This window comes from Dermacentor albipictus, chromosome 10 (assembly GCF_038994185.2).
Source record: "Dermacentor albipictus isolate Rhodes 1998 colony chromosome 10, USDA_Dalb.pri_finalv2, whole genome shotgun sequence".
NCBI classification, from domain to species: Eukaryota; Metazoa; Arthropoda; class Arachnida; order Ixodida; family Ixodidae; genus Dermacentor; species Dermacentor albipictus.
This window is the reverse complement of record NC_091830.1, coordinates 99,400,096-99,422,293: the sequence shown is the minus strand read 5'-3', so window position 1 is coordinate 99,422,293 and position 22,198 is coordinate 99,400,096. Positions and strand designations below refer to the sequence as shown.

The 22,198-nt window shown below is 47.7% G+C and overlaps 1 protein-coding gene across 1 annotated transcript in view; it reads left to right on the top strand.

The window, feature by feature from the left end:
- The window catches only part of LOC135908023 (uncharacterized), a 230,282-nt gene that overhangs the window by 166,410 nt on the left and 41,674 nt on the right, over positions 1-22,198 (top strand). The window contains exon 9 of the mRNA XM_065439789.2: positions 20,893-21,087. Coding sequence (XP_065295861.1) covers positions 20,893-21,087 — 195 coding nt within the window. The remainder of the gene's footprint in view (positions 1-20,892; positions 21,088-22,198) is intronic.

Below are 22,198 nucleotides of genomic sequence, written 5' to 3'. Positions count from 1 at the left end.
CTTGTCGGTGTTGCCCAGGGGTGGGTATGACTCGTCCCCGAAGAACCCTTGGCTTCGGCTTCGGCTCCTGCCGCGGCTGCGGCTCCGGGATCCGCTCCGGCCCGGGCCCTGGCTCTCGTCCTGGAACCATCGTGGTCTTCTTCCTCGGCTTCGGCTTCAGCTGCGCCGTAGCTGCTGCTGGGTGCCCCATCGAAGCGCGTTTGCTGACTTAAGGCGTTGTTTGCAGTCTCTCGTACCCACCGCATGGTCGCCGCCGCATAGCAGGCACTTGGGCGTGCACTGGTGCATCTCCTCCAGGTTTTGGCAGCCGCACTGTCTGCACGTCCTGGTTTCCAGGTTCGGGCAGACGTCCATTCGATGCCCCTGTTGGCCGCAAGCGAGCACACCTGCCTCGTTGGCCGATACGGGCAGCAGCAGATCTCTCCACAGTAGTACAGCACCTGCTTCGGGAGGATGCGTCTGTCGAAGGTGATGACGGCCGTGCTGGATCTCCGAAGTATTCCGGCTGCAACGATCTTCACGCCTTGCGTGCGGACTCTGAGGTTGGTCTTGGAGTTCTTCCGGTGAGGTCCCCGGGTCCACGCCGTGGGTGACCCCGCGCAACGTGCCTTCCGGCGCCACCACGTGCGCGTTGACAGCGTAGTTCTTGCCCCCGAAGCTCAGCTGCATGATGCGCCTAATCGTCTGGGCCGCCTCTTCGTTGTCTGTGCTGCTGATGATGATATTGGATCCGTTGCGCAGTCGGATGATGAGGTCTTCCGCCTTACATCCTTGCTCAGTGCCCGCGACCACCGCTCGCGCCAGCTGGTGCGTCTGCAGGCTTTTAACAGCCAGTCCCCTCGGCCGAAGGACTACCTTAAAGTCGTCTCTGGGGAGCGGCGGCAGTCTCCTTCTCGGCGCTTCTCCTCCCTCTCTCTTCTTCTACGGCGCAGTTGGCGCACCATCTATGACCTTCGCAGCGCCTGGGGAATTTCCATTCCCCGGCGTTCCTGCCAAAGCTTGCTGCTTGTTATCGCTGCGTTGGCGGCTTTTCTGCCTTTTTGACACGGCGATTTCCCAATCTGTGTCGGTTCCGCCATTGTTGCTTACTTGTGAGCTTTGTGTCGATGGGGTGCTGCTTCCTAGGGCTTGGTGGCTGCCTGCTGCCGCGGGCAGCAGGCAGCCACCTCGGTGGTGTCTTGGAGGTCTTCCTCCTTGTTTTCTTGCGATTCTGCCGAAAATCTTGTCGGGCCTGTCACTGAGGGTCGGTCGTAGATGGCGATGCTTTCTCGGGACATCGCTCCGGGTCTTCTCTGCCTCGGGTCGAAGCCGGGGAGGCCGCGGAGCCCCGCTATTGCTCTAGGCTTTGTTAGGCTTACCGCCCGGTCGGCCACATGGCAAACTCAAATGCCGATAAACTCCAAAATATTGAACCCACCGGCTTGAATATAGGGTCCTCGTGGTGCTCTTCACTTCCGGCATCGATCCCAGCCAAAAGTTTGGTGGACCAGTAGGGTTGAACGGGTCAAAAAGCCCAAAAACTATGTCGTCTTATGCGCTTATTTTGAATTGGGCATTGCTGCCACGGGGACGATTTGTGAAAATAGGTAAAGCTCAAGAGGTAACAATTTCCGACTCAGTGAGGTAGCAAAAACTATAATACACTTTCGTCAATGCAATAGAACCATTATCAGTATCAATCGAGAAAGAAAGTGCGAAATAAGACGAGTGAGTAAAAGCTGACAATATAAGCTCGTCATTCAAATATGCGGCTGCAGGTACCGTAGAGTATGCGTCGAGGAATAAACTTTATTTGCGCAGAGCAGATGTGAGACCTAGGCCTCTCTACTTGGATGACGGCCTAGTGCCCTTGGGCCCTGGCGGCATCTCCGGCCTGCTGCATTACCTAGAGTTGGCCTTCCGGTGCACAGCTGAACAACACGGTCTCCCACTGCTCTCTGGTCTTGTTTATTTTACTCTGTGTGGGTGTCCGAGGACAAGCCCAAACAATATGTTGTAGGACCGCCCTTTCTTGACAGAATCTAGATCTATCCGTGTTAAGTCAGTCAGTCAGTCAGTCAGTTTTTATTTTGCAGAAAAATCACATCATCCTGCGGGTGGCAGAGACTAAAGGCATGGTTGCCTGATGAGGTCTCTGCCCCCGTAACCAAAGGAGCAGTCTGCAGCAGTACAGCAGAGAGCTGGTAACAAAAGAGAAGCGGTGTTACAAAGAGTACATGCATACAGCCTACATCATACATTCTATACAATATGGGTGTACTTAAACACTATGGACAGTTTATTTTTTTTTAAATCACATTGAAGATTCGCTCATATCACAAAAATACCTAAAAGGAAGTCAACAATTGAAAGGGAAATTTACATTTGTCATTGTAACATAACACTTTCAACCAAAAGCAGAATCGACGGAAAACAAAATGAACCGCAGTTCACGTTTGAACGTTTTTCTGGGTAGGCAGAAATCCAAAATAGAAGCACAGTTATTTAACATGTCTATTACCTGATATTCCAGATCTTGTTTTCCATAATTTGTTCTGACTTTTTTATTTCTGCGTTTGGGGTTACGGATATCATATTGCGCCAAGACAGGTGTGTAAATACTGTGGAGTTTCTGTTTATAAATTCGCTGTGCCAGTATCCATTAATAGACTTTATTTGCAGGTAAAACGTCAAATCTAGGAAAAAGTGGTTGTGTCGGCAACAAACTAATAGGGCCGGTGTGGTTCACAAAAATCCGGAGGACACGTTTTTGCAGCAGCTGTAGCCTATCGTAGTTCCCTTTTGTCGTTGTCCCCCAGACCAGAATGCCATACAAAAGTTTAGAATAGAACAGGGAGTATATAGTGATTGCTTTAGCCAAAGGGGTAGAAGAGGAGCTATTTTAGAGCGCAGCTCTTTGGCGTCCGTTCCTGGGTTTCGCGTCGTCGTCGGCGTTGTCGTCGGCCTCGTAACCAGCTCGCTGACGAATCTGCTCCGCCGCCGCGCATGCGCGCTGTCGGCTCTCCGGGCGAGGGAGGATGATGGAAGGGAGGAGGAGAGACTGTGGAGGAGGGCTGGCTACACAAATGGCTCTTTGGCGTCCGTTCCTGGGTTTCGCGTCGGCGTTGTCGTCGGCCTCGTACCAGCTCCGCCCCCCTTTCATCCCCCCAGCGCTAGCAGCGACCGACTGATACCGCTTTCGTGGGTCCGCTACCGCACTCACGAAAGACGTCGTGCACTTCCTGCAACTCGCATAAACCGTCCATCGATCCACACCGATGTTAGTAGTGGGGGACTTTAATGTTGACATAAAGACAAACAGCAATTTCCTAACACTTATGCGGGAGAACATCCCGTTCCTCTCGCTCGTAACGCGTCCCACGGCTGTGACAACCTCGCGAGGCACTTGTATAGATCTCGTCTTTGAGAATCAAGCATTGGTGTACCAAGTCGAACATATATCAGTCTATTTCTCCGACCACAAAGCTTCCTTCATGACTGTCAAGAACTGTTAGTGGAGTCTTTGTTAAAGGAATACGTGTGAAAAATAAAAAAAAAATTCTGTGATAGCGCATACATGTGTTGCTCGATTTCTTTGCCTCAATCTATCGAAAAGGTGAAACAGCTTATTTGCTGCGCTCAAATTTCGCATTAGGAAGTAACGTAATCGTCGGTAATTTTTTCTAATACATCCAACAGTCTTCGCGAGTTCGGAGAGCAGATGTTTGACATGGGGGGTCCAAGACAACTCTTCACTAAACCATACCCCAAGGAACTTTTGTACACTTACTTGTTCTAAGTTATGTCCTCTGTACTGTAAGTTAATCATTTTTTATGCTTATTGCTTGGCTTAAATATCATGTACTTTGTTTTTACTGCATTCAACTGAAGTTTGTTCTGTTGCAACCATGCGGATAAATCATTTAAATACAGATTGGCCGATTGCTCAATGTCATGCAATGTTCTACCTGTAAAAAATAAACTAGTGTCATCTGCAAACATGGTTATTGTGGGTGTTCTTTGTAGTTCCGTAATGTCATTAACATATAAGAGGAAAAGCAACGGGCCGAATATCGAACCTTGCGGGACACCTAGTTTAATGTCAAGCTGTCTTGAAGAACTACAGTCTATTTTACCAAACTGACGCCGAAACGATAAGTAGCTCTTGATAAGGTCCAATGTGATACCTCGAATTCCATAGCAATCTAATTTTATAGCTAAGATTTCGTGCTCAACAGAATCAAAAGCTTTGCGCAGATCGAGAAATATGCCTAAGGTGAAGAGCTGATCTTCAATATTTCTGATTATTTGCTGCTTCACGGCAAGAAGAGCGTCCTGAGTTGTCTTGTTTTTCTGAAAACCATACTGTGAGGGTGATATTATATATACTTGGTTAGATATTTTGAGAGTCTTTTATTGATTGACAATTCGTAAATCTTTGAAAACACCGGTAGCACTGAGATTGGCCGGCAATTAGTAATATCGTCAATTCTACCTCCTTTGTGTATTGGAATTACTTTGGCCAGCTTTAATTTATCTGGGAAGACTTCAGTAGAAAATGCGAGACTAATGAGGTAGGCTAGGAAAGGACTGATAATTAATGACACTCGCTTTACAGTTTCAACTTTAATTTCATCATACCCACTTGCGACATTATTTTTAAGCATATTATAAGACCATTGATTTCTCTTTCGGTAACGGCATCCAAAACAAGTGAATTTACTCGACGCGAAGGCCAGTAGGCCCCACTTTGTTGAATAGACGGCTGGGGTACGGCTGCATTAATGAAACACTCGTTAATTTCATCTGCTAGCGTCTTGCCTCCTATCGAGTCATTGATTACTACTTGGTCAGCCTTAACCGGTGATGGGTTCCTTCCAGTAAGGTAATTTACCTGTCTCCAGATCTTTGCCGGATCCGTTCTTATCCTAGCAAACATTGCTTCATAATATGCAAGTTTGGCTTTCTCTATATCAGCGTTTAATTGATTGCGATATTTTTTAAATTCTTTGAACAAGTCACCGTCTTTGCATTTAATGAATTTGTGGAACATATTATTTTTTTTCTTGATGCGTTTTAGCAGGGCGGTGTCAATCCAGGGCTTTGTATTCTTCCCATTGCATTTCTTATACTCTCTTAGTGGAAATGCATCATTGTAGCAACTAAGAAAGACCCGAAGAAAAACCTCTTACGCAGAATTTGCATCCTGCTCTAAGTACACATTTGACCAGTCAGCCCGCTCAATTAAAGAATGAAAGTAGCTTAACGATGAGTCATTCACCAGCCTATGTTCAAGCCTGCTGCGTTTATAGTTCGTGGTTAGGATGTGTTGTGTGGCAAAGAATATAGGCAGATGGTCACTGATGTCACATGATAATGTCCCTGCTCTGAAGTCTGATGTATTCAGGTTTGAAACACATATATCTATGGAAGTAGAACTTTGTGAAGTAATTCGGGTTGGCATAGAAATAGCATTTTCGCATCCATAAGAGAATAGGAGATTCATCAAGTCGCGCGCAGAAGAGTCGTCGGCCAACGTATCGATGTTTACATCTCCCAAGAGAAAGAACTGCTTATTAGTATTAATACAATAGATTATTACATTTTCTAAATGCTGTAGGAAATGCCGCTTGTATCCAGTCGGTGGCCTGTACAGATCAGCAATTAAAAACGTGCTGGTTTCCACCGTTAAGCACTCTATATCCTTATTCATAACTGTGCACTCATCAACAATATTATATGCATACTTTCGCTGTATATAAATAATCAGTCCACCACCTCTACCTGTTCTGTCTAATCGTATTGGAATGTAATCAGTAAAACAAGGAGAAGGCTCATCTTTGCTTAACCATGTTTCTGTGAACATGAATGCGTCAAAATTAACTTGCAGGGATTTTAGCCAAATGTCCAGCTCATCTTGTTTGTTCCTCATGCTACGGACATTTAAGTGTAATAAGGAAAAACATGGGTGTAAATATTGAAGATTGGATTTTAGCGTGGACGATTCAGTAATGAAAGGGGATGAGTTGAGCATCCTACTGATTAAATTAGAAACCCGGGCCAACACAATGACGTCTAAGATTATTTGATGCGTGCGATATCTTGCTTGTTTGCAATTCGAATGGCATCGGTCTGTTCATCTTTCCGTGCCAAAATTTTACCCGAGCTGACCCAGACGTATTTCCATCCGGCGTTTTTCTTTTCTGCAAGGGCAGCCCCAAGAAGTTGCTTGTTCTGTCGAGTTAAGTGCTCATTCACGTAAATGGTAGTGATGCCTGTGCCCTTATATTCGACATCTTCAGATGACAGCTTTTTTTTTTTGACTTGGCAAGGAACGTGTTGCGCTTGGTTCGCGATATGAACCGTACAATGATGTTCTTATCCTCACTGTGGGCCGTGGGCACCCGGTGGCAAATGTCGATATCAGTATCAGTTACGGCTTCACCAACAAGTTCACCGATCTTTTGTATCACTGAGGTCGAGTCGAGCTCCTCTGGCACACCCCTGATTTCCAGATTATTACTACGCTGATATTGTTCGAGCTCGTCCACTTTTTTTATGCGAAGCATATTACGAGGGCTCAACCCAGCTCCTCAGGCGCGGCGGTGACCATGAAATCAAGTGACACCGTGACGTCACGACAGAGGAGAAGTGGAGGGCTCAACCCAGCTCCTCAGGCGCGGCGGTGACCATGAAATCACGTGACACCGTGACGTCACGACAGAGGAGAAGTGGCTTTGGCTCAACTCTTGCAAGACGGGCTGGGTGGGAATCGAACCAGGGTCTCCGGAGTGTGGGACGGAGACGCTACCACTGAGCCACGAGTACAACGCTTCAAAGCGGTACAAAAGCGCCTCTAGTGAATGCGGTGTTGCCTTAGAAACGCGCTGTTTCTAAGGCGTGCGTCTCTTGCTCAGGCGCACATTTCGTTGCCGCGCCGAACGCTGCTTTGCTCGACGCTCACCGCGTCCAATGCGGGGCGCGTAGTCGCTGCCCTGTAGCCCATTGTCTTACACCCCTTGGCGGGTCGACGGGAACGCTGTCGCGTTCCACTCTTGAAGGCGAAGAAGTAATGCATGAGTTGTTTCTTCGTCTAGCCGAACCAAATATAGCCAAGCAACAGCAGTTCACCAGGCTAAACAGTGGTTCAACAACTAAAATAAAGGCTAGTATGCTTCGCATCCTGGGCTTAACCTTACCTAAGCCACAGCCATTTTTTCAAGTCTCTCGTTTTCCGCTTTGAGATGTTGATTCTGAGCTGTTAACGCTTTTATTTCTTGATGTACCACCTTGATGTCACCAGTAATTGCCTTAACTTCATCACAGGTGTCGCTACAGAAGCGCAGACTATCTTTACTTTGCCTCATTTCAGTCCGCATTTCCCTGCGCAAGTCTGATAACGCACTTGCGAGTTCCTTTTCTTCTTTCTTTGACATCGTGTGCTCACGTCAAAAAGCAGTCAAAATACAAAATATATATCTATTTTAGAGCGCAGCTCTTTGGCGTCCGTTCCTGGGTTTCGCGTCGGCGTTGTCGTCGGCCTTGTAACCAGCTCCGCCCCCCTTTCATCCCCCCAGCGCTAGCAGCGACCGACTGATACCGCTGGATGCCGCTGACGCCGCTAGAGATTCAAGATAACGTGACTGCATAGAACACCGTCGCCGCCATGCAGAAAGAGGACGAAAGGGTACCCCCCCCCCCCCTGTTCTTGTGTGGCGGATAGGGGTTGAGTCACTATCGGCGTCAGCGGCATCAGTCAGTCGCTGCTATCTCTTCCCTCCTCCCTTTATCGTGTTGTCCGCTTGCTGCGCGCGCTTCTGCCCCCATCGTTTGCCGCTGGGTGTACACGCCGCCCCCCTCCCCCCTCTTCCTGCGAGTCTCGGGTTGTGGGAGAATGCGGGAGAACATCCCGTTCCTCTCGCTCGTAACGCGTCCCACGGCTGTGACAACCTCGCGAGGCACTTGTATAGATCTCGTCTTTGAGAATCAAGCATTGGTGTACCAAGTCGAACATATATCAGCCTATTTCTCCGACCACAAAGCTTCCTTCATGACTGTCAAGAACTGTTAGTGGAGTCTTTGTTAAAGGAATACGTGTGAAAAATAAAAAAAAATTCTGTGATAGCGCATACATGTGTTGCTCGATTTCTTTGCCTCAATCTATCGAAAAGGTGAAACAGCTTATTTGCTGCGCTCAAATTTCGCATTAGGAAGTAACGTAATCGTCGGTAATTTTTTTTGGTTGTCCGGCAGCAGTGCAGCAAGCAAGGTAATTACTATAACGTGTCAAGGTCGTTTGTTCTTACCTGTAACAATATACAGGATCACTTAGTCGCCCTGCTCGCTGGGTGCACTGCTGCCGGACTGAAGAGCGAAGCAGGGATTCCGGGCTTATGTAGGCAGCCGGGCACTCTGCTCCGTCAGCGTAGGCAGAGACGAGGATGCGCAGTGGGTTGCACGGGCGTCAGAGTAACCAAAGGGCTCAGGCAGCTTGCGTCGTTGATGGCAAGCCGAAGCGTTGTTCCAAGGCCCCAGGAAACGTGTGGCTGTAACGATATACAGGATCACTTAGTCGCCCTGCTCGCTGGGTGCACTGCTGCCGGACTTCCGGGTAGTAGGTCCGGGTAGTAGCTGTGGCAGGCCACCGGGTTGGGATATGTATCTGTTTGTAAGAGGCGCCATGCCGTCGCGTGCCGTCTACTAAGCAAGGATTGTGCCGGGGAGAAATTTGCTCTTCCCAGTTTATAGTCTTTGGTGATCTCGTTAAAGCTGCATGGTCATGCGGTCTCTCTCCTTTCCCTATATTTGTAGCGTGTCACCTGCTCGGCCTGTCAGTTCTCGAGCTAGGTTGCGCGCTATTTAGTTCCTGGGAAGGGAGGAGTGTGCGGGTGCCCGTATAATGTGAATGTCACGATGTTCACGCAAGTTAAAAATTCTCAGCGCTTCCGGCGAGATTCTTCCTTTGCCATAGTTTTTGACGGCTGTCTTGCAGTCGTTTACTATGATGTTAGCTTCCGTGCAGGCTGTTGCCAGTGCTAAAGCAGTATCTCCGTCACCTCCGCCTTCCCTGTTCTTACCACCACTAACTCTGCGGTCACCCTCTAGACTCTAGCAACTATCGACATACTCTATTTAAGTACTACGCCGCGTCCACATAGACCACGTCCCTGGCATTACGGTATCTTTTGTGCAGAGCTCTAGCTCTTGCGTTTCTTAGATCTTGGTGAAACTCCGGGTGCATGTTTTTGGGAATTGGGGGTATTGATTGATGTTCCCTTATTTTCCTTGGGATGTCTCTCCGCACTCCGTGCTGTGCTTAGTAGGTTATTCCGATGTCATCTAAGATGTGTCTTCCGGTCAAACTCTGTGTAAGCCGTTCATTCTGCGCTACTCTCTGGGCCTTAGTAAGTTCGTCTAGTGTGTTGTGCACGCCGAGCGCCAAGAATTTCTCGTTTGACGTATTTGCCGGAAGTCCCAAGGCTTGCTTATACGCCCTTCTAGTCTAGTAATGTATTATATCTTGGCTTGCTCCGCAGCGTAGAGCTTGAGGTAAGGGACCACATATACAATACGACTGATTACGAATGTTTCTATTAATCGGATGAGATTGTGCTCTTTCATGCCATAGTGCCTGTTGGATATCCGCTTTATTAGTCTGATCGTTTGTTGAACAATATTGTCAAGTAGTGTAATGGTTTCTCCGTTATGGCCGTTTTCGCATATGTGGAGTCCCAGTATTCTCAGGCTGTCCACTATTGGTATCGTGGTGCCTTCTACTGTGACCACAATGCCCGGCCTTTCCCTAATGCTTTTTTGACCCCGGCATGTGGGTCTATAGAGTAGACGTTCTGATTTTTGCGAGGAGCATCTCAGTCCCTTGTCTCTGATTGTAGTCTTCGACCGTGTTTACTGCTGTTTGAAGAATCTCTTCCACATGCCCATCACTTCCACCCGACACCCAAAGGGTGATGTCGTCCGCGTAGAGGCTGTGTCCGAGTCCTTCTATCTTTTCGAGTCTCGCAGGAAGACCAATGACTGCCACGTTGAATAGAAAGGGAGATAGGACTGCACCCTGCGGGGTACCCCTATTACCTAGTTTGAGCGCCTCCAATTTCGATTCTCCAATTGAAATCTTAGCGGTACGATCCATCAAGAAGTCTTTGATGTATGCGTATATTTTACGTCCTACATCCAGCTTTTGGAGATTTTGTAGTATTGCCTTGTGAGTGACGGTGTCAAAGGCTTTAGTTACATCGAGACCTAGTATTGCCTTGGTGTCGAAGTTTTCTCGCACGCATCTATGATCTGACGTTTTAGTTTGAGCATTATATCCTGCATCGATAACTTGGGTCAAAATCCAACCATGGTTACTGGGTAAAGTCCTCCATTATCCACGTATCTCGTGAGGCGTGTGACAACCACATGTTCCATGAGTTTACCGACGCAGGATGTTAGCGATATGGGCCTTAAGGTCGTGAGTTGTGGTTTCTTCTCAGGCTTCGGTACAAAAACGATTTGGGCTGATTTCCATCCATTTGGAATGCTACCTTGCTCCCAGCAGTTATTCATGTACTCCCTGAGAGCTCGGATGTATACAACGTTAAGGTTTCTGAGTGTTTTGTAGCTTATCCCATCAGGTCCTGGTGCAGATTTCTGGTTGAGCCTGGTAAGTTCATATCTGATTCCTGCCTCCGTAATAGGAGTATTAGGATCAGGATTCTCGTTACCTAGGTAATCCGGGAATAGCTTCCTCTCCGCATCTCGAAAGCTCTCGAGAGAGCTCTTCTTCTCTGCCGTCGTAGCTGTGTGTAACCTTCTGTAGATTGTGTCTTTGTAGTGTTTTTGTACTGCCGGGGTCCAAAAGACATCGGAGAATGTTCTAGGTCTTGGACATTCCTATCTGCATTTCCATCAAGTCGCACGTGGCTTCCAATTTTTCCTGCGTCAACCTATGTGCATATATCTCGATTTCCGTAATTCCACAATTCTCTTCCCTAATTTCCGATTATGTTTTTACTGATTGTATCTTTTCAGCATACTACCTTTCGCTTCCCACATGTGCAATAATCTGCTATCCATCTCTGCTATACCTGCCTCATCTGGAACAGTTTTGGTAGCTCGTTTGATGCTTTCTTGTAGATTCTCTGCCCATTTCTCGATGTTCGTTAAAGTGTTTTCGGCATCTTTTTGTCGGATGCTGCGGAAAGAGTCCCATTCAACAAGGTTCAGTTCTCTATCCCTGTTTTTCCTCAGGCCTGCTTTTACCGTTGTGACGACGGTGTAGTGGCCACTACCTAACTATTCCTGCATGTTTGTCCATTGAGAATCTGCTACATCCTTCGTAAATAGGAGATCTGGTGTCGCATCGTTGGTTACGCTGTTTCCTATTCTGGTTGGTGCCTGAGGGTTAGTTAGGAGCGTTAGTCCTTCGTGCTGAGCGTCTGCCCATAGGTTTCCGCCCTTAATGTTCTCTATGCTGTAACCTCAAGCCGCGTGTGGCGCGTTAAAATCGCCGGCCACGCCTAGCGCCTGCTTGTGCGCTGCGCTCAACAAATCGCGAAAGAGTGAGCCAAATTTGGGCTTGTGTCGGGGTGGACTGTATAAATTAGGAATAAATAGACTTCCTTCTTCTTTACGGGAGGGGATTATTTCAATCAAGGCGTGGTCTATGCCGCGCATACTGGTATCGTGCTTGACAGCCGAGAGGTTTTTGTGTATCAGGGTGTTGACGGTCGCCTTCTCGCCGGAAGCACTGTAAGAGTTATACCCCGATAATTTTGCCATCCCCCTGGTCCCCTGCAGGGCGATGACATCTGGCGTCTCCTTACTTGTTACGAACTGCTGCAGGTTTCCTCGCTTTCGACGATACCGGCGGCAGTTCCATTGCCAAATCGCGTATTGGTTACGCGGCGCCATGATAATTTATCTGTTCTTCCACGGTGGTCTTGCTATTTTCTACCGCATCCAGTCTGCTATACGGTTTACTTTTAACCGGTCCTGCGCCTGCCGGCCGAATGTCCTTTGGTGCGCTTTCTAGTGCCTCTACTCTATTCTCTAATCCATCGAATCGTTGTTTATAGTCTACATACACTTTTCTGATTTGTTGCTGTAACCCATCGAAAATTCCCTTAAACGTTTCGATAACCTTGCTGATTGCAAAGACACTCTTTTCTTTAACCGTTTCTTGAGCCCCACTTTTGTGCGGTGATGCTTCCCCGTTCGCTTGTATGCGAACGGGCGTTGGAGCTTCTCTAGGCGTCGAACTCGTACTGGCGGAGGGTGTGTTGCGATTCTTCTTTTGTAGCTGAAGCTTCGAGCTTTCTGTCCTAAGCTGCTTGATCTCATTTGTAAGCGTTGCATTATTTCGGGTAATCTGTTCTAACATGTTTCTAATCTGTATCATTTCCTGTTCTGTGGCTGACCCTTAATTTTATTAACTTTAGGCGATTGAGTAGCAGTGCCGGAGACCGTGCTTGCCCAGCTCACCTGCGCTTTGTTCCCGTCTGCCCCTCGAGTAGTTCTCGGACCGGACCTCGACCTTGATCTCCTCCACAATCTGGTCCTGGACCTGGACCGGGAGCGTCGGCGACCGGCTTCCCCGGGCAGTCTCGCGAAGGAAACGGAGCGGTCCCTTCCATAGTTTTTCCTGCTTGTTTCTTCTCTGTTAGTTGAGGGTTGCTTGCTCGCTACAGTCTTATGGTTGTTGTTGTTGCTCCCTCTGGTTTCTTTGTAGTTGTGGTAGTAGCACTCTCCTTCTTCTTCGGCCTCTTCTTCCCTCCTCCGTTGCTCCCGGCGGCGTCTCCTGACCAGGTACGGTATATTGTGTCTTGCCTTGCACTTCTTGTCTCCCGTGAGGTGGTCTTTGCCGCACAGTTGGTACTCCGCGTCGCAGTGGTGATCTTGCTGTGGATTCTTGCAGCCACACCCCCGGCAAATCTTGTCTTCAGGGTTGGGGCACACATCAGCCCTGTGTCCTGTTCTTCCACATCCATAGCATATGTCGATGTGCTTTTTATACAAGGAGCACTCGACAAGCATCGCTCCATACCTCACATATCTTGGGACGTGAAAACCTTCACATGAAACAATCACGTTGTCTCTGTTGCCCATTCTTTTGCCGTACAAGACTCCGGGATTGCATGGCGTGACCAGATTGGTCACTATGTCCTCCGGACTCTCCTCCTGGGATATTCCTCTGATGAGACCCTTGGCTGCGTCAGCAGGCGTTTGGTGTGTTGCGACACCACGTACCCGAGCACACGAGGGTTGGACCTTCCCGCGTGTAGCCGTGCGCGGCTTAGCCGTGTCCGGGGAAAAGGGGATCCTGGGGGTTGAGCCAATGCCGGGTGTTTGGACCTTTACGGCCTCCAGCGGCGGCAACACACCCCTTTGGCCTCGGCTTCACGTAGATGGCACCCCCGGACTGACCCACCCGGGCGGCAGTCGCCCTTTCCTGTCCTCCTCTCCAATCTTTGTCTTTCTCTCCCACTTTTATATCTTTCCTGTCTTCTCTTCACTTCTTATTACTTCCGTATTTCCTGGCGGCAAGGGTTAACCGTGTGTAACATATCCTGCCTTGGGTATATATATATATAAGATTATAGCGGCGATGCATGGCTGGCGTCTGCAGGTATTCTTCCAACCTTGTAGCGTCCCCTTGTTGGGCTCGGTGGTGGGTGGCCACCATCGCCGCCGAATTTCCCTGCTCTATATCGCAAATAATTTTCCTCCGCTACCTGATCGCTCCCTGAAGAGGGGGCGCACCGATGAGACTTTCACTTTCTTTATGCAGCCAAAACAATCTTTTCCAAAGTACCACGTTGTATATAGTCAGAACTATAAGAAAGCAGTTAGAATGACCTCACCATTTGTTGTAGCTAAATCTCTCACTGAAGCAATTGGCCCAGGCTATAGAGTAACGAAGATGGGAAGTGGCGATCTTCTTCTGGAACTCCGCGACAAAGTGCAGTATGACAAACTGTCGAAAGTTGTAGCATTTGGGGAAATTCCCGTCTCAGTGGGCCCACACAGATCAATGAACACAGTGCACGGGGTCCTCTCAGAAGATGACCTCCTCGAACTGAGCGAAAGCGAACTGCTTGAAGGATGGCAAGACCAAAACATAGTCAAAGTTCAAAGAATAACATTGAGGCGAGATGACAAGCAAATACCTACCAAACACATAATCATTACATTCGGAACCTGAAACTTACCTGAAACAATACAAACCGGTTACTGTAAGCTTCGCGTGAGACCGTATATCCCAAATCCACGTCGATGTTTCAAGTGTCAGCGCTTTGGGCATGGGTCACAGAACTGCAGAGGACGTGCTACTTGTGCCAAGTGTAGTTCCCCTGAACACGCTTCCGACATCTGTACATCAACAAACCACTGTGCCAAATGTGAAGGAGACCACCCTGCCTACTCTCGATCATGCCCTACATGTAAAAAAGAGAAACAAATCATAGAACTGAAAGTAAAACTGAACCTATCATTTCCAGAGGCACGTAAGCGTTTCGCACTCCAAAATCAGTTCAGTCCTTCCTACACCGATGTGGTGCGCCGGGGGGCAGCGCTACATCATCAGGCGGCCGCGCAAGTCTAACGGAGTGAGACGGCGGTTACGCCATCAGCCCCCCTGGCGGGAGCAGCCACTGCTCTTCCGCCCCCTACCACGAAGGACCAGCAGACCTCCGAGCCTGCCGGTCCCAGGGCCACTGCTCGTGCAGACAGGCGCAGAAAACCTCCACGCGTGCCCGCTGAGCGGGCGTCATCCAGCGCCTCTGACGAGGCGATGGATGTAACAAAAATTTCTCCGGCGTCTCAGACGCCGAAGGAACGGCGTTGCTCCCTGGAGCGCGCCAACAAAAAGAAATACCCCGCATCAAGGGGCCTGGAAAGGTCCCTTGAGCGAACCTAAGTGATATCACATGACACAAAGCACATAAACACAAACAATCATCATCATCATCATCATCATCATCATCATCAGCCTTGTTACGCCCACTGCAGGGCAAAGGCCTCTCCCATATTTCTCCAACAACCCCGGTCATGTACTAATTGTGGCCACGCCGTCCCTGCAAACTTCTTAATCTCATCCGCCCACCTAACTTTCTGCCGCCCCCTGCTACGCTTCCCTTCCCTTGGGATCCAGTCCGTAACCCTTAATGACCATCGGTTATCTTCCCTCCTCATTACATGTGCTGCCCATGCCCATTTCTTTTTCTTGATTACGACTAAGATGTCATTAACTCGCGTTTGTTCCCTCACCCAATCTGCTCTTTTCTTATCCCTTAACGTTACACCTATCATTCTTCTTTCCATAGCTCGTTGCGTCGTCCTCAATTTGAGTAGAACTCTTTTCGTAAGCCTCCAGGTTTCTGCCCCGTAGGTGAGTACTGGTAAGACACAGCTATTATATACTTTTCTCTTGAGGGATAATGGCAACCTGCTGTTCATGATCTGAGAATGCCTGCCAAACGCACCCCAGCCCATTCTTATTCTCCTGATTATTTCCGTCTCATGATCCGGATCCGCCGTCACTACCTGCCCCAAGTAGGTGTATTCCCTTAGGACTTCCAGTGCTTCGCTGCCTATTGTAAATTGCTGTTCTCTTCCGAGACTGTTAAGCACTACTTTAGTTTTCTGCAGATTAATTTTTAGACCCACTCTTCTGCTTTGCCTCTCCAGGTCAGTGAGCATGCATTGCAATTGGTCCCCTGAGTTATTAAGCAAGGCAATATCATCATCGAATCGCAAGTTACTAAGGTACTCTCCATTTACTTTTATCCCCAATTCTTCCAAATCCAGGTCTCTGAATACCTCCTGTAAGCATGCTGTGAATAGCATTGGAGAGATCGTATCTCCCTGCCTGACGCCTTTCTTTATTGCGATTTTGTTGCTTGCTTTATGGAGGACTACGGTGGCGGTGGAGCCGCTATAGATATCTTTCAGTATTTTTACATACGGCTCGTCTACACCCTGATTCCGTAATGCCTCCATGACTGCTGAGGTTTCGACAGAATGAAACGCTTTCTCGTAATCAATGAAAGCTATATATAAGGGTTGGTTATATTCCGCGCATTTCTCTATCACCTGATTGATAGTGTGAATATTAGTAGCCTTTACGGAATCCTGCCTGGTCCTTTGCTTGACAGAAGTCTAAGGTGTTCCTGATTCTATTTGCGATTACCTTAGTAAATAGTTTGTAGGCAACGGACAGTAAGCTGATCGGTCTATAATTTTTCAAATCTTTGGCGTCTCCTTTCTTATGAATTAGGATTATGTTAGCGTTCTTCCAAGACTCCGGTACGCTCGAGGTTATGAGGCATTGTGTATACAGGGTGGCCAGTTTCTCTAGAACAATCTGTCCACCATCCTTCAGCAAATCTGCTGTTACTCATCCTCCCCAGCTGCCTTCCCCCTTTGCATATCTCCCAAGGCTTTCTTTACTTCTTCCGGCGTTACCTTTGGGATTTCGAATTCCTCTAGGCTATTTTCCCTTCCATTATCGTCGTGGGTGCCACTGGTACTGTATAAATCTCTATAGACCTCCTCAGCCACTTGAACTATCTCATCCATATAAGTAATGATATTGCCGGCTTTGTCTCTTAACGCATACATCTCATTCTTGCCGATTCCTAGTTTCTTCTTCACTGTTTCTAGGCTTCCTCCGTTCCTGAGAGCATGTTCAATTTTATCCATATTATACTTCCTTATGTCAGCTGTCTTACGCTTGTTGATTAACTTCGAAAGTTCTGCCAGTTCTATTCTAGCTGTAGGGTTAGAGGCTTTCATACATTGGCGTTTCTTGATCAGATCTTTCGTCTCCTGCGATAGTTTGCTGGTATCCTGCCTAATGGAGTTACCACCGACTTCCATTGCACACTCCTTAATGATGCCCACAAGATTGTCGTTCATTGTTTCAACACTAGGGTCCTCTTCCTGAGTTAAAGCTGAATACCTGTTCTGTAGCTTGATCTCGAATTATTCCATTTTCCCTCTTACCGCTAACTCATTAATCGGCTTTTTATGTACTAGTTTCTTCCGTTCCCTCCTCAGGTCTAGGCTAATACGAGTTCTTACCATCCTGTGGTCACTGCAGCGCACTTTCCACATCTTCCACACATCCGTCCACATCTTGTATGATGCCAGGGTTAGCGCAGAGTATGAAGTCTATTTCATTTCTAGTCTCGCCGTTCGGGCTCCTCCACGTCCACTTTCGGCTATCCCGCTTGCGGAAGAAGGTATTCATTATCCTCATATTATTCTGTTCCGCAAACTCTACTAATAACTCTCCCCTGCTATTCCTAGCGCCTATGCCATATTCCCCCACTGCCTTGTCTCCAGCCTGCTTCTTGCCTACCTTGGCATTAAAGTCGCCCATTAGTATAGTGTATTTGGTTTTCACTCTACCCATCGCCGATTCCACGTCTTCATAGAAGCTTTCGACTGCCTGGTCATCATGACTAGATGTAGGGGCGTAGACTTGTATAATCTTCATTTTGTACCTCTTATTAAGCTTCACAACAAGACCTGCCACCCTGTCCTTATTGCTATAGAATTCCTGTATGTTACCAGCTATATTCTTATTAATCAGGAATCCGACTCCTAGTTCTGTTCTCTCCGCTAAGCCCCTGTAGCACAGGACATGCCCGCTTTTTAGCACTGTATATGCTTCTTTTGGCCTCCTAACTTCACTGAGCCCTATTATATCCCATTTAGTGCCCTCTAATTCCTCCAATAGCACTGCTAGACTCGCCTCACTAGATAACGTTCTAGCGTTAAACGTTGCCAGGTTCATATTCCATTGGCGGCCTGTCCGGACGATGGACAAACAAGATGGATACACAAATATTACACTGGAACGTGAAAGGTTTGATCCGGAACCTCGACGATGTCAAAGAACTCTTACACAAATACAATCCAAAGGTGTTGTGTGTTCAGGAGACACATCTTAAATCTACGCAAGCAAACTTTCTTAGGCAATATGCTATTTTCCGGAAAGACCGAGATGATGCTGTTGCATCGTCCGGCGGAGTAGCAATAATAGTCGACAGAGGCGTTGCTTGTCGGCAACTGCAACTCCAAACTCCTCTTGAGGCAGTTGCTATCCAAGCAGTATTATTCAATAAACTAGTGACTATCACGTCCGTATACATCCCCCCAAGTTATCAACTCTCTAGCACAACATTTCAAAGCTTTATTGATGAGCTGCGTCACCCTTACATAGTCGTCGGTGATCTAAACGCACATAGCACACTGTGGGGTGACTCACGCTGTGATGCGAGAGGACGGCTTATAGAAAACATCTTATTGACTTCAAGTTCCTGCTTGCTTAACAAGAAAAAGCCAACATTTTACAGCTCTACACATAAAATATTTTCTTCGATAGATCTAACCATAGCGTCTAGTACAATTGTGCCATATCTGGAGTGGGATGTCATTAATAACCCTTATGGAAGTGATCACTTCCCCATCGTTCTAAACCTTCAAAAGCAAAGTGAGTGTCATGAACATCTTCCTTGATGGAAAGTTGACTCAGCCGACTGGACAAAGTTTCGCGAACTAACACAGCTGCCCTGGAATGATATGAGCCGATGCTGGGTGTTTGGACCTTTAAGGCCCCCGGCGGAGGCAACGCACCTCTTCGGCCTCGGCTTCACATAGACGGCACACCCGGACTGACCCACCCGGGGGAAATCGGCAGTCGCCTTTTCCTGTCCTCCTCTCCAATCTTCGTCTTTCTCTCTCGCCTTTTTCATCTTTCCTGTCTTCTCTTCACTTCTGCTAACTTCCAAGTCTCCCGGCGGCAAGGGTTAACCTTGTGTAGCTAGCCAGCCTTGGTTATGCTGTATTTGGTTATAGCAGTGATGTACGGCTGGCGTTGGCAGAGTTTCTCCAGCAGGAACTCCTGTCACGTCCCCCTGTTGGGCTCTATGGTGGGTGGTCGGCATCGCGGCCGAAAACCCTACAGTACTCATGGAAAACGCTTTTCCTTAACTCCCTGATCGCCCTCACAAACGAGGGCGCACCGAAGATCTCTTTCAGTTTTGCGGACGACAAGTCCAGAACTTTCCTAGATATCATGTGATCCACTCAGAAAACCCAGACAAACTAGTGCGTAACATTTCACCGTTCCTTGTCTCGAAGTCTTTAACTGAAGTTTTTTGAACAGGATATAAGGCGTCGAGAATGACAAGTGGTGATCTTCTCTTGGAGCTCCACGATAAGAAGCAGTACGAGAAACTGCCGAAACTTGTCTCATTTGGCGAGACCCAAATAACAGTAACTCCGCACTGTACCATAAACACCACCCGCGGCGTTGTCTCGGACGATGACATGCTAGAGCTCACTGAAGCTGAACTCTTGGAGGGCTTCAGTGAACAGAATGTCATAAATGTTAAGCGAATTAGGATCACGCGAGACGGTAAAGAGATCAATACGAAACACCTGATAGTCACTTTCGGTTCAAGTGTCCTCCCCGAGTCCATCGAGGCCGGTTATATCAAACTTCGTGTTAGGCCATACGTGCCCAATCCTCTCAGATGCTTTAAGTGCCAAAGGTTCGGCCACAGTTCACAGAACTGTCGAGGCCGGCTGACATGTGCCAAGTGTAGTGACACTGAACATTCCTCCGAAACATGCCAGAAGACTCCACATTGTGTCAACTGTGATGGCGAGCACGCCGCATACTCGCGCGCCTGCCCGTCCTGGAAAAAAGAAAAAGATATTGTGACAATCAAAGTCAAAGAAAATATATCTTTCAAGAAGGCACGTAGGCGGGTGTCATACCTGTCTAAGAGCAGCTTTGCCGATGTGGCGCGTCAACATTACCACTTGTCATGGCGCTCTTTGGCCAAACCTGGCCCTTGCGCATTAACCTCACACATCATCATCAAGACATCCTCACGGGCTGCGAACGGATTCACCCACCGAGACCCGCAGATTACGTACATCATCCAGAGTCGATTGGACTTAAAGTGCACGGAAACATCAACCGGTCAACAGTCGAGATGAGTAGGGCACGTTTGGAGCATTAGCGGAAAAAAAGCAGGCTAGAAATTTATACGACCGCATCTTTTACAGGCATATGTAGCGGTACAAGAAGTTTTAAAAAATATATAACGGCAAAGAGATGAATACGAAAAGGCTAGAATGAAAAAAAAAACATGTTTAGGATACTGGATTAAATTAAGCAGGCTAGATGACCATTTGTCACCGCCCAGTTTGAAATTGGATGCTAATGAATCATCATCACCATTCGCCTTTTAAGCCTAAAGGTGTTAAAAGTGGGAAGTAATCCCGAAAACTCCAGAAAGTTAACCACAATATGCGTTGGCCAGAGACTAAGCCAAAGCCACTTTGCAGTCATTTGCTATGAACGAAATTAATTGTGCAACAGCAACGCCAACAAAATGCGCGTTCACAAAATTTCTTGCTGGGCTACTTTGTTCACGTTTACCAACTGAATACTGGTATGTGCAATTCCAAGACAGGACAGGAGATAGACACAGAAACACAGGACAAGCGCTAACTTGAGAGTTAGCGCTTGTCCTGTGTTCTCTGTGTGTCCTAGAATTGCGCTTACCAATATTCAGTTGTACAGCAAAGTCAAATTCATTTCGAAGCGGGTAGCGCCTACCGCCACCATGCCACGCGATTTACGTGAACAACGGAGGTCCAGCTCCGTTGGATCGGGACAAAGAAGTGCATAGTCTAAACGAAATGACTGGTTCAGCGTTTTGCGCATGTGCATTTTTAACCCGCTAATTCGCTAATCCCGCTCGTACGCCCATCTCGCTGAGCTAAAGCTGTGTACTGTCTCTTGTAATCAGTAGTTACGGTGAGCCCCTTCACTTTAGCCTCACTGCTGAAATCTGCACTTATCTCTTTTCCCATGCACTTCGATAGAGAGAAAGCTTGGCGGGGCTTCGAAGCATCGGCAAGGAAATCCCAGGCTTATCTTTATCCCTCTCGGTGGGACTCAGCGGGCGCTACTACAATCCGTCACCAGAGTCCTCGGCGGTCGCCTCGAACAGCGATTACGGGCTCTTCGCAGCGAAGTGCGAGGACTTCTCCGGTCCCTTTTACGATGATCCAGCAAACGTAAGTTTTCGTAAGCAGACGAGAAACAGCGCAATTTTCTGATAATGGAGATTTCCAAGCGTGCGCTATTCGGGTATACAGAACTGCGTTCGCTGATTACCGGATAGGCATCACCGCATCACGAGGAAAGACAACACAAACCTATACTCGCGGGTTTCAAAGAATGGCTTTCACGAATTCGTACTGAGACGAATGCAAGCTTATGGAAGCTTCGCTAATACACATTTATGCAATCCACTCTTTTATAAGCGCGAGCTTGGTGTGGCGGTGTCTCCCCTCGTGAGGCGATAGCCCGACGGCGCGCATGCACAACAAATTGTGCAAGTATCAGTGAGTGGTATGCAAATCAACGGTTACTTGTAGCGCTAGTCCATATCAACTCTGTTATTTTGTGTCCGTGTGTCATTTTATGCTAATCTACTGTAATTATAATACACGACCAACTAGCCAGCTGCCGGTCGTCCTGAACTCCCTGAGCATTTCATTTATAGCACTGACCAGACCTACGTGGGTGTACTAGACATGGCAAGAGGGGCGGCGGTATGGAAGTACGGATAAATAGGCAGAAAAAAGGCCGAAGGGGAAATTGCTCTTCAAAGAAAGCGTCGTTTAGGTTAGCACATGTCTATGCAGCAAACTGTTCTGCACGGTTCGCGTATTTTTGCGTAGCTACCACTACACCCAGTTACTTCACTTACAAATCTCGCAGTTCCAGCATGTGCTCAAACGAAAATTATTATGTATCGAACATCTGAACAAGAATAGTAGTTCTTGTTTCCTGTGCCTGTGGGATTAACTCTGCTGGAAAGTCCCAACGAGACACTTAGCAAAGGGAAACTGCTTCCCGGGCTTTGTTCAATGCATGTGTTTTTTGAAAGGTTATTTATCTTTGACAGGTCGTGCCAGTAAATCATTAAAATACTTGAATACGAAATGTATCCTTAACATGTGCCACTGCTGTCCCCAACCCAACCTAGTAATCTATGTTGGCAAGTAAAGGGAATGTCGGTCCAATATATATTGCGATGTTGCCCTGCGGTACTAATATTGTTTATTATATGTATACTCCGGGTCAGCGTTCCTATCTAGCCAAACGTAACAATTCTTCCTT